We start from the raw sequence: 12,869 nt of genomic DNA on the forward strand, positions 1-12,869 counted from the left end.
TCCATCAGTTTATCAACAAAGAGGTGCCGGCCTGCCTGAGCCCACATTTCTGCCCTGGAGTGGCCAGGCTTCCTGAGCTCCAGAACCCTAGGCCACGTAAGTTTCTAAACCACCTGGGAGGCCCTGGGGAGGGCATCGGAGCTCCCACCTCCTGCTGGGAACCACCCCTCGGCCTCTCTGGCTCCTCCAGGGCCGGGGAGGTCGTTCTAGCTCCCAACCAGGGAGCCACAACTCAGGAAAGGCAGCTGACTTCCCCAAGGCCACATGGCTCGCAGAGGCAGAGGCGGCTGGAGTCTGTCACCACCTGATGCCAAGGCCTGAGCTGTTCCATGGCACCCAGCTACCAACCTCATGGCTCAGTTCTGTGCCAGTGGAGGACTCAAGTGTCTGAAACCTACCCCCGGGAGGCACAGGCAGAGCAAAGTGGCTTCCCCACTGGGGGACGGAGGGAAGCCCTGGAGCTGGACGCCTACGGGGTGCTTGTTTCATCGGCTGACACGGCACCCTGAGACTCATGGTGCCCCGAGACTCATGCTGGAGCCATGCCAGGGAACTGACGGGAAGACACAGCCCCAGCCCAAGGTGAGGCAAAGAAACCTGGCCCTTTCCAAAGACCGAGGCTGCAGTGCCTGGCTCGCTCCTGTGCTGCTCTTGTGCGGTCCACCACTGCCATCAAGGGAACCTTGTGGGAAACAGGATGGAAAGGGACAGAAAATGCCCTCTTGCATCTCCCAAGAGCTTCCGGGAATATGAAGTGGGAGATGGTGGGTTTTTACAAATAGGACAAAAGTGTGCAGCGTTTATGCCTTGCAGATTGGATGCTCTGGGAAAGATCTGAAGGGACCCTGTCGCTTCCAAAGGCTTGGGAGGCAGGGAGGGGTCCGAACACTGGGTCCTGGGGACCAGGCCTCTCTCTCAAGGGCCCGAAGGCCTTTGGGAAAAGGAGCACTTGGCACCGAGGGACGAGGAGTTGCAGACGCCTGCAGGGTGCTGGGCCGGGCACGCTCCCGTTGGGGCCGTGGATCCTTACCTCGGGCAGGCGCAGTTCACCCACTCAGAAGCCGAGGCCAGCGGGGAGCCACCCTTGCCCGTGAGGGCCATGAGGCTGGGCAAGGTCACCGGCAGGTCCTCCAGGGGCACGGGCACGGGGCCACAGGCGGGGCAGTGCACGATGGGGATCGGCGTGCCCCAGTACCGCTGCCGCGAGATCAGCCAGTCCTTCAGCTTGTCACTGGTCACGTTGCCTCCCATGCGCATCCTGCGGGCTTTCTGGGTCACAGCCAGGAAGGCCTCCTGCCGCGTCAGACCTGTGAACTGTGGGGAGGGAGATGCTGTTCCTCTCGGTGACACAGCACTAAGCCACCCTGTGGAAGTGCGGCGCCTCCACTTTCTGAGCCCTGGTGCCTTTGTTACTCAGGAACCCTGAGTGCCAGCCCCTTCCTCCTTAGGAAAATATCCGAAGTTGCATTTTACAACTGCAAAGAATTTACAAAGACAAATATTACTTTTGGTCCCAAACGTTCTTGAGAGTTTTGAAGAAATGAAAGCCTTTTGGGAGGCCTGGGCACTTCGTCCGCTGTGCCGAGTGGGTCAGCAGGCCTGGCTGTGGCTACCCCATCCCCGGGCCCTGCAGATGTGCGGAGACCACCGAGCATCAGCACCTGGAGGCCAGGGAAGCAGTGTGCGCGGTATGTATGTTAAATGACTCTTTCAGAGAGGCAAAGTTGATTATTCTCTGAAAGGCAGCAGGGGACCAACTGGGGCTGTGGCTTGGGGAACCAGACGGCTCCTTTTTTATATTTAAACGCTCCCATTTATAGCAGCAGCCCAGAACACTAATATGCGAAAGAATTCTCTTCCCACGGAGCCACAGGAACTGTGAGCTGTGGCTACTGTGCGCTGGGCTTGTGCTCAGCCTCGGGGCAGAGAACAGCAGTCTACTCGCGCCCCGAGCACGCGGCACTCACGGAACCACAACGTGCGGCCCTGCTCGGTGCTGGTCTGGGCATGGCCCCCAGCCAGACGGAGCCTCTTGCGCTGCACGCCCACGGTCAGAGCGACGAGGCGACTGCACGCAGCCCTGGGCAGCAGGTCTTCGGGTCAGCGCAGCCTTCCCTTCGGAAGCTCCAGGAGGGGTCAGCCTGGCCAGGCCCGCCCCTCGCGCAGGCGCAGACCCGTCCCGGAGCCCAGAGAGGCCGAGGCAGCGCTTGGGCTGCTCCACCGCGGAGCGAGCGGTGTTTCTCTGGGCGCTTGAGGTGCCTAGTTCTGGGCACGAAGCCCTTCCTGGCCCCGCAGGGTTTAGCAGGAGCTCCGTGGGCACCTGGTCGGGCTCTGCTCCAGCCCAGGTCGTCTGCTCCGCATCGGATGAGAAAACGCTGTCTCTCCTTGTAAAGGGGAAAGCCTGGCACGACTCCTGGGTTCATCTGCAGCCAGGCGGCCCTACACCTGAAAACGCCTGGGTCTCACGAGGTCAGGGGGCCCAGGGTGGAGGCAGCGAGCCCTTCCCAGACCTGGCGACCTGTGGAATCACTCGGCCAGAAGCCCTGGTTCACTGCCTCGTCGCCAGTAAGCAAACCCGTGTCCGTGGGGACCCGGGCACCAGTGTGTACTTTTGCTGGGGACGGAACCTGGGACCTTGTGCCTGCTCAGCAAGTGCTTACCACCGAGCTACCTCCAGCCCTCCGAGCCCCGTATTTTCCAGGCCCTTTCCAGGGTTCCCAGCGTGCAGTGCGTTTATACAGAGCGCGCCAAGCACCCTGGGAGTCCTGCTGGGCATGCGAACCACAAGGGCCTGAGTCCGCACCTCTGACCATGATCCCAGCACTGCCCCCGAGGCCAGAGGGTGGTGAGCAAGGTTCCAAGCCCCTGATTCCCTAACTCTGGTCCCTGGGTCAATGTGCAGCGGCACCCGGAAACACCCTAGAAATGCACATTCTCGGGTTCTACCTGGGATGACTGAACCAGAACTGCTGGGTAGCACCAGGCCAGAGGGTGATTCTGCTGTGTGCACAAGTTTTACTTTTTTTTCTTGAGATAGAGTCTCACCGTGTAGTCCAGGCTGGCCTCAAACTCACATCGATGCTCCTGCCTCAGCCTCCTGAGTGCTGGGATTACAGCCCTGTGCGACCACGTCCCACTTTGCCTGAATGAGACTCACAGCGCTGACCGCCTCCCGCGCACACCCTCTGGCCCTCCCCTGTCTTCCGTGGGACTTTCTTCTTTGGTTCCACACAGAGACTGGGCTCCAATCCTGCCATGCCCATCATCTCTAGGGGCTGTTGTCCCCTGCTAGCAAGAACTAGCCCTAAGGAAAAAAAAAAAAAAAAAAAACACCAAAAAAAAGGCCCGGGCATTTAGCTCAGTGGTTCCTGCAGGCCTCAAAAGCACAAGGTCCCAAGTTTGATCCCCAGTGCCAACCTCCCCACCCCCAAATAAATAAATAAATAAATAAAAATAGGGCCAGGGATTTAGCTCAGTGGTTTTGCCGCCTGCTGTGCAAGCGCAAGGACACGAGTTCGATCCCTGGTATCGAAAAATAAAATAAAATAAAATAAAATAAAAACCATGCTGGTCTTGGCAGTGCATTACTGTAATCTCAGCACTAGGGAGGCTGAGGCAAAAGGATCGCTGAGAGTTCTGAATCAAATTTCCCCATAAGGTCAACATTGAACCTAACCATTGAATTTGATTCAGTCTGAGACCAATCCGGTTTGCAACCAGAATCGTGGAAAGAATCAAGTTCATGAACTGGGGCACCGCTGTATTTTGTTCTCACAGACAAAGAAGCAAAGATGAGATGTCATGCTCCTGCAGGAAAGGCCAGGGTTCCAGAAGGAAGCTCTTGGGCCCAGGCCGGGGCACCCACCTCGGCAGAACTTTGAAGCCTCTCTGTTCCATCTGGCAGGGTCTGGATGACGCTGGAGTAGGACAGGCCCAGAGCTTGGGCCACTCGGGTGTCCTCCGAGCTGGTGCTGGGAATTCCTGGTCAGAGGGGAAGAAACAAACATCTTTTAGGTATCCCCATCACGAGTGACCAACAGTGCCTGAGCTCGGAGACCAGCTCTGTTTGTTTACAAGTTGGAGATCCACAGCCGCTCACTGGGAAGAGACCAGTCCGGAGCAGCCCCTCGCCCCAACACAACCGCTTGCCATTCGGGATGTGCTACTTCCTCTCATCTGTTTCCTTTGCTTAGTTTCTTTTCAGTAGCTGTAAATGCTAAAATGTGAAACAGCGGCTCACAAGCACCTGCGAAGCCTCCTTCAGTCCCTCAGGGGAGAGGACAGAGGCCTTCTCCAGGGAGACAGGGATGCTGCCCCGGCATTGCCCAGACCCTTGAAAATGCCACTGGGCCGGGGCCTTGAGAGCTACTGACTGTTTTGTCCCCGAGGGTGGCAGTGCACCCTGGGGACACTGATCCTTCTGCCCTGAGAGTCCTGGAGGGCACCAGGGTGAGCATCGGTGACACCTGCTGAGGGCCGCTGCCCACTGCTGGCATGCACAGCTGGACGGGCTGTCTCGGCTGGCCCTGGCTGGCGGTGCGTCTGAGCCGGGCTCTGCTGTGGGGAGCCCCTGGCACTGTGGGGGCTGGGCAGGGTTCCTGAACCCATCAACGTGCTCCCTGCAGGGGACAAGTACAGTGTCCCAAGCCCCCAAGTGACTCCCTGCCACAGCGTCCCGTGGACACCACTGGTGGGTTCGGGGCTCAAACACCTCGTGGGCACGAAGGGTAATGCACTAAAGGCCGGGCTGATCTCCAAGAGCGTCTCAGGCCGCTCCCCCGGAAGTGGCTTCATGTTTGGGAGGGGGTTTGAGAGCTCTTTGCAAGATGCAAAGCTGCAATAGGATGCAGGGTTCTGCAGGTTCCAGATGGGATTACGGCAAAAAGCATCAACTGAAGTGAATAAATGCTAAGTGGACCTGAAGCAAGAGGACAGATGGCAAGTGATAAAGGTAACAGAAAGTGCTGGTGGTCAAGGAGTGAAAATAGCCACTTATTACACACAAGCATGTGGACTGGAACAATGAGCAGTAATGTTCAAAAGGAGCCACTGTGACCACAAGATTTATTTGGCCATATAAAGAATGTCCTCGGCCATGGGGTGGTGTTAGGGAGCTAGTGGATGGGAACTGTAACAGGACGGGGGGTGGGGTGGGGGTGGGGGTGGGGGTGGAAATACGGCTTTATATTTTCTTATTTATTTCTGCTTCTGTCCTTCCTGGAGGGTAGGAAGCCATAGTTTATAAAATGCTAATTATGCAATTGTGGGGATGGGAGAGAACAGGAGAAACAATTTTCCAGGCATACATAAAAGGCTATTTTTCCCCTTCTGAACTCTCAATATTGTGTCAGTGATTTCACTTACAATATCAAAGAACAGCAAAAACCCCAGCAGCCATATCAGCCAGAGCTTTCTTTATTGTGTATCCTGGCTGATTAATAAGTTTTCCTAATTACAAAATGCATAAGGGAAATTATTTCTAGGTTTAGTCAGAAGAGGAGATGTGAATGGCTTGGTGTCATTTTCTGCTCTGAGGTCTCCCTGCAAGTCCTTCATCAAAACCTGACCTGGGGCTGGGGGCGCAGCTCGGTGTGGAAAGCCTGCCTTGCCACTGTCAGGCCCTAGCTTCTGTCCCCAGCACCTCCCAAACAAAGGAAGGGTTGATCTGACCTCTGTAAGGAAAAAGGTGTGACTTTAAGGGTTGGGATCCCGTAGGAGTTGCCAGGGAGACACACAGGTTGGCCTGTGGGCAGGAGGCTGGACAGAGCCCTCTTTAGGTTGCTGCCCTTTGCCCCAGACTTCCCAGGGCAGGCTGGGAGCTTCCTGACACCCGACATGCAGTTCTTTTTTTTTTGGTACCGGGATTGAACTCGGGTCCTTGTGCTTGCAGGGCAGGCGGCGGCACCGCTGAGCTACATCCCTGGCCCTCGATGTGCAGTTCTAACCAGATCCCAGCTCCACCGCTGCTTCACAGTACTTCTTGAACAGCTCGGGCCCCCCCACCCCCAGCGCTTCACCAGAACCCACGCTGGTTCCGTGAACTCAGAACCCTCTCAGGTTCTGCGGGCGGTGCTGCATGGGTCTGGAGACTGGATTATCATCTGAGCTGCACTGCTCCCCACATCTGTGTCTCAGTCTCACCAGCTCTGTTCCTGGGCCAGATGCTTCTGATTTCCATAGCAACTAGCCGGGTGCGGTACAATTAATGTTTTCAAATGCAGTTCTTCAATAAAGGATGATTATAGCAAGGGGAGACGCTGGACCGTAGCTCTGGTAGAGCACTTGCCTAGCATAGAGAGGCCCTGAGCTCAGTTCCAGCACCACACTCAAGAGGTGAACACCACGGACTCAGCAGCTAGCTCTTCCACGTGACAGTGACCGCACAGGACTTTGGTCTGAAAACTGCGCATTGTGTTATGGTGATAACATTTTAGTAGCCACTTACCTATTTTTGAATCCAGAGAGCCTCCAAGGTCAGCTTCGGCCAGGATGACAACAGGGAGCTCCTGCCGGGTGAGTGTGTTCACAGCCACCACGGGAGTGAGGCAATCTGAAAATGAGAGCAATGCCAGGTGCATGTCCGTCACCTGGGACATCCATCCGCTCTGAAGCTCAGATTTCACGTCTCCCAAGTTCTGTGCTCACTGTTGAAGGATGTGTCTTTTGAAAGGTATCAATGGGAAATTCACACCAGAGGAACATCAGACAGTTAAACAAGCACAGAACTGCTCATCCACGCTCATAAGCAAGAGGTGAGAACAGCAAGTTTACTTTCCAGATGGGGAGGAAAGACGTTCTCATCACTGTCTTTTCCTTTTGAAAAACGCCTCTCATATACAGAACAACACACACAAAACCTATCTATAGTGAGAGGAGGAGAGGTGAAATTTCAAATCAACACCTGAAGATGAAGTGGATAGGGATAGAAAATGACTGAGCAGTGCAGGGGAAAGACAGTTGTAGACATCCTAACCTGGAACAGTTCCTTCCCACACGCTCTTTTCTTAGGAGCTACTGCAGGATGTGTTCCAGCAAAACAAGGGGACAAATGGAGAAAAAGATCAGACACAGGATCCAGAACAGGGAATGCAACACAGGAAGGACATTCATGGGACGATGATAGAGAGGGTCTGGGAGGTCGGAGGTGCAGCAGAAAACTGGAGCTTGAATGGGTCAGATTCCAGTGGGATACAGCACCCAGGAAGCGTCGCCAGGAAAATAAGAGGATGGACGGATTCGCTGGTGGACTGGAATAGACAGAGAACAGAATTAAGAGGAGTTTCAAGGAGCTGGGGGGAAGACGTGGGAAGACTTAGGTGAAAATTCAAAGAAGACAAAGCAAAACAAAAAGGACATTATGAATTTCAGGAAAAATAAGAAGTTATATAAGAAGGAAAATGTACTCACAGTATCCATGGCTCAATTGTGGATATTTAAGTGGTCAAAATAAAATACTTAATTTAAATTTATCCAAACACCGTACTATCTAAAATGAAGCTTTTTATAACCATGGCCACAGGGAAACAAGCCACGTATGCATCTGTCTTCACGAAGCACACGGAGGGTAGGGAGAGACTTAAATGAAGTTCTGGAGAAGAAGGCCTGAGAAGGGCTAAGGGAACAATTATGGCAGTGAGTTCGCTTGAGTTTCTTCCGGACATAACCACTAACAACTGTTATAGCTGATTAACTCTTATGATTTGCAATGCTTGTCATGTATTGAGACTTCATGTCATTGTCTGAAGCATATCTTAAAAAGCCCCAAACTAACATAAGCCAGGAGTTAGGATTTATACTTCACAATGCTAAGGCAGCCCCAGAGGCACCACAGCATCTTCACTGCGGGTGTCGGGGCGCACGGAGCAAGGCACAGGGCTCGAGGGCAAGGCTCTGCTGGCACTGGGGACAGACGCACGGCTGCGAAGTGCCCACTGCTGGGACTCAAAGTGTTTGATTCCAGGTTGCACTTTCTGACTCATTTGCCAGTTCTGCATTATGGTAGTGAATGTGATGCCTTACGAGCCAGCCGGGGTGGGGAGGAGCAGGTCATTCCATGCCGTCTGGAACGCATGCATGGGGGACAGCAGGGCGGCAGCTTACACAGCACGTCTCGTACAGACGCTGCCCCTGCCCTCTGACTTGGCAGCAGCACCCATCTCCTGCGGGGCGCGGTGTGGCCACAGGGCGACCGGGAGCAACTTCTAGGTCCAGACCAAACAGGAAAAGGCTGCCTTGGCCCAGCTGGCTCCTCACCGGAACAGGACGAAATGGAGAGCACCCTGGAAAACCCTAGAGGGCAGCCCGGAAGGGAGGCTCGTCAGCCCACCCAGCTGCGAGGTGCAGCCAAGAGGCTCCCGTTCATCCGGGAACCCATCCCCCACCAGACTCATGTTCCAGCACACCGCCCCAAAACAGACACAGCTGCGCAAGGAGGTCACTGTTGTAGCTGCACTGTTAGCCTTCTGTTTGTTTGTTTGACACAGTATCTCGCTATGTAGCCCAGGCTGGCCTTGAACTCGTGGTGATCCTGCTGCCTCAGCCTCCCAAGTGCTGGGATTACAGGTGTGCACCACCATGCTGGCTCTTTTTGTTGTTGTTAGTATTCTTTGACTTTTCCCATAGTATACATGTATCATTTGGGGTGTTTTTTGGTACCAGGTGTCTAACTCGGGACCTGGCACTTGCAAGGCAGGCGCCAAAACCACTGAGCTAAATCCCTGGCCATATCATTTGGATTTTTAAAATAGTAATTTTTAAAAAGAGGGATGAAAAGTAAAATATTCTTGAAGTGTCATTTTATATCTGATAGGTTAGGAAAAACTTAGAAAGTTAACATCTGTTTGTGAAGTTGAAAAGAGTCATTTATCACTGGATTTGGTATTGTAAGCTGATAGAGCCCCATCAGAAACCAATAAAAGTAACATATAACAAGAACGAGAAAGACGTTCATGCATTTCACTTGACCAAAAATTCCACTCTTAGGAATATCTCCTAAGGAAAATTCTACAAAAGCAAAGAGCTTTGTGGACGATGATGTACACAGCAATCTCTGCTGCAGTCCCAAACATTCAAAAAGTCCAATGTTCAATCTACTAGAGACGATTTAGGGTACTATGGTACGCTGAGTTGATAGGATATTATGTATGGATTAAAAGTAATGGTAAAGCCTGCATAAAAAATAAACATTTTCTGATAGGATGTTAAATGAAGACAAAAAAATAAAGAAGCAGAGCAATTTTATTTTTAAGGTATGTATGGGAACATGAATTAAAACTACAGGGGCCGGGCATTTAGCTCAGCAGCACAGCACCTGCCTGGCAAGCACAAGGTCCTGAGTTCATCCCTGGTACCGAAAACAAAACAAAACAAAACAAAACAAAACCAAAAAACAACTACAATGACTACATGCAGAAGAGTGAAGTTGGAACTCTACCTCATATAAAAATTAACTCAAGGTGGGGCCAGGTATTTAGCTCAGTGGTTCCGCTGCCTGCCTCGCAAATGCAAGGTCCTGAGTTCGATTCCTGGTACCAAAGAAATAAATAAAAATGAACTCAAAATGAATTAAAGATCTAACCTAAGATTCAGAACTATAAAATTTGTAGAAGGCATACATGTAACTCTTTATTACCTTTCACTAGGAAATAGTTTAAAAAAATTTTTTTAGGTTTAACATCAAAAGCAAAAGCAACAAACAAACAAAAGACAAAATAGATAAATTGGGCTTCATCAAAATGAAAACCTTGCTGGTGGTGTAGGTCAGTGGTAAAGCCTTGCCTAGTGTGCATGAGGCTGTGGGTTTCATCTCCAGCACAGGAAGGAAGGAAGGTAGGAAGGAGGGAAGGAGGGAGGGAGGGAGGGAGGGAGGGAGGGAGAAAGAAAGAAAAAAAGAAAGAAAGAGGAAAGGAAAGTCTTTTGTCCTTTAAAGGAAACCATCAAGAAAATGAAAAGACAACTTCTTGTAAGTATGTATCTGACAAGCAAGTATATCCAAGTATATCTAAAATATATAAAAATTAAAACAGGCGGGCCGGGGATTTAGTTCAGTGGTTTTGCTGCCTGCTGAGCAAGCACAAGGACCTGAGTTCAATCCCTGGTACCAAAAAAAAATTAAAACAGCCAAAGATTTGAATAAACATTTCTCCAAAGATGATATATAAATGGGCAATGAGCAAATGAAAAGATGCTTGATAATATCAACAATCAGGGAAATAAAAAGCAAAACCATGATGAGATACCACGTCACACTACCAAGATAATCAAGAAGACAGAAAACAACAAGTGTTGACAAGGATGCGGAGAACATGGGCACTGCTGCTAGGGATGGCAAATGGCTGAGGCTGCTCAGGAAAACATTCTAGTAATTCCCCAAGTAGTCACTACACAGCCTAGCAATCCATGCCAGGCAAAAGACTCAAACGAAATTAGGAGATCTGTGTGAATGTTACAGCAGTATTAGTCACTATGGCAAAAAAAGCAGAAATGATCCAAATGACTATCAAGTAACGAATGGATAAATAAAACATGGTCCACCCATACAGTGGAGTATTATTTGGAAATAAAAAGGAATAAAGTGCTGGTATGTGCTATAACATGCAGGAGCCTTGAAAACATTATGCTAAGTGAAAAGAAGACACATATAAAAGGACAGATATAATTCCACTGACACGGAATGCCTAGGACAGGCAAATCTGTGGATGAAGAAGTGGGTTTGTCGTTGGCTGGGGCTAAGGCGGGAATAGACGGGTGTGTGACCACAAGAGGGCGTGAGGTTTCTTTGTGGAAGTGGTTGCACAAGTCTGTGCATGCATTAACAACCATTCAGTTAGACGCGTCAAGTCCATGAAGCATATGGTGTGTGAATTTTATCTCAGTAAAATCATTATAGGATGAAGCCATATTAAAAAAAAAAGTAGAGAGCTGCATTAAAGCATTGGATTTTTTCATTTCACATAAAGTTCAATTACTCCAGTTTGTCAATTAGGAAAAAAATTAATCCGTAAACTTAAATACTGGAAAATATGCAATGAATGCATAGTAGTGACTTGCATGCTCTCCGTGGTCAAAATTTCTTTCTCAGAAAGAATGAAACTACAGTCTGAGGTTCCTGACCAGGCCTGGTGTTCCCTGCTACTTCTCGGAAGCCCTGCACTGCTGAATTGAGGCAGGAACCCAGGGAGGTGAGGGGAATCCAAAGACGCAGGAGCGGTTTGAAGAGCGGCTGAACGTGCTAGTTCTAGGCCAAGAGGTGAGTCGCGGCCCTGCCCACAGGGAGCTCCCTGCGTGGAAGACGGCCTCTCCACCCCAGCCACACAATGGGACCCCAGAGTGCTCTGCAAACAGGGCTCCAGGTCACGAGTGGGCGGCAGGCAATGCAGAAGACCTCTCTTGTACAGCAGCTGTCACCGCAGAGCTTCTGAGAGGTCCAGGGTGAGGACACCTGCTGACTTCCATTCCATGTTTCTGGAGGAGAAGCTTTCCCTCCACAGCTTGTCTGGTAACACCCACTGGAGGAGGACCACTGTCAGAGGCAGCTTGGTTACAAACCACATCGAGGCCTGGCGGATGGTGCACACTTGTAATCCCAGCACTATGGGAGGCTGGGGCAGGAGGATCACAAGTTTTGAGTCCAGTCTGGGTAACTCAGCAACTTAGTGAGACCTTGTCTCAAAATCAAAAATAAAATGAAATTTAAAAAGCTGGTGATGTAGCTCAGTATAAAGGTCTTGGGTTCCATTGCTAGTGCCACAAAGACAAACAAACCACCAACAAACAAAAAATAACCACACAAAACAAAACCAGATCAATACCCAGGATCAGGGGTCCACCTTGCCCCCATGAAGCTGGATGAGAGACAGGGCAGGCGCGGCAGCGCGCAGCGAGCAGCTCATTACTAAGTGTCCGGGCTCCCTGGGAGGTTTCTGCTCTCTGATATGTCAGCGACAATGGCCTCCTAAGTCACCCTTTCCAGACCTCATTTACTCCTCGGGAGAGCAGCACCGTGTAGGCAACTGTGGCTCAGAGAGGAAATGTGTGGTGCCGAAGCCGCAGGGTTGAATATTTTAGCATCGGGCAGGCAAGGAGACTAGGATGGAGGAGGTGGTCAGCGGAGAACAGCGAGCCGTCAGTAATCGGGGACAAACGAAAATCCAGGACCCCCAGGAACGCCTCACTTTTTCCTCTCTTAGAGAAATCTGTGCTAAGTAAAGAACCATACACTCCACCAGTAGCATCAGCAACCTCGGCAGGCCAGAGACCGGGACTGGCCCAGCACCCCCGTCCTGGCTGCCTTCCGGACATGCGCAGAGCAAGCTAAGCTGGAAGCCACTTGACCTTCCTTCCCTGGCGAGGACGGCCGGACTGGATCCTTGGTCTGCAGAGGGAATCAGGAGCCAGGTGGAGAGATCAGCAGTAGCCGGAGCTCTCTCAGGGAATTTAAACCCCTGCAGGTGTTGGACCCGGTCTCAGGTGGGTGTCATGAGTGCTTTGCGACCCTCAGTGGTCACAGCTGTAACACAGTCCCCGGAAACCCGGCGCCAGCGGAAAACAGCCAGTCTGCTATGGCAAATGACAGTAGCAACACGGCATGCAGGCGACTCGAAACCGAAGGGCCAGCGGATGCACGGGTCTGTGATCTTAGGGTCACTGCAATTTACCCTTATCCACTTCCTTCAGGCATTTCGGGTTACCTTCTGGGAAAGGTGCGTTATGCTCAGTGCCCCAACTGGCATTAGGAGACAACAGTGTCACCTGACAAAATCCAAGGTCTTGATGTGCAAATTGATCTAGAGACGGAATAGACTGACGTCTGCCTAAAGACTATTTCCAGCCTGAAAATCAGACCTGGGAAAACGCACTGTTCCTTTTGG

General features: G+C 51.4%; 1 protein-coding gene across 8 annotated transcripts in view; it reads right to left on the reverse strand.

Annotated features, from left to right (window-relative positions):
• Positions 1-12,869, reverse strand: part of Lars2 (leucyl-tRNA synthetase 2, mitochondrial) — a 106,274-nt gene that overhangs the window by 27,126 nt on the left and 66,279 nt on the right. For all 8 annotated transcript variants that reach the window (XR_002394455.2, XM_021257236.2, XM_004835045.4 and 5 more), the window contains 3 exons: positions 6,446-6,550; positions 3,866-3,981; positions 1,031-1,314 (listed from right to left, as the gene is read on the reverse strand). Coding sequence is in view for 7 of the 8 variants with exons in the window: in XM_021257236.2 (XP_021112895.1) it covers positions 1,031-1,314; positions 3,866-3,981; positions 6,446-6,550 (505 nt within the window). In the remaining variant the exon portion in view is untranslated. The remainder of the gene's footprint in view (positions 1-1,030; positions 1,315-3,865; positions 3,982-6,445; positions 6,551-12,869) is intronic.

This window comes from Heterocephalus glaber, unplaced genomic scaffold (assembly GCF_053883595.1).
Source record: "Heterocephalus glaber isolate CG9 unplaced genomic scaffold, H.glaber_assembly_v1.0 deba00001504, whole genome shotgun sequence".
NCBI lineage: Eukaryota > Metazoa > Chordata > Mammalia > Rodentia > Bathyergidae > Heterocephalus > Heterocephalus glaber.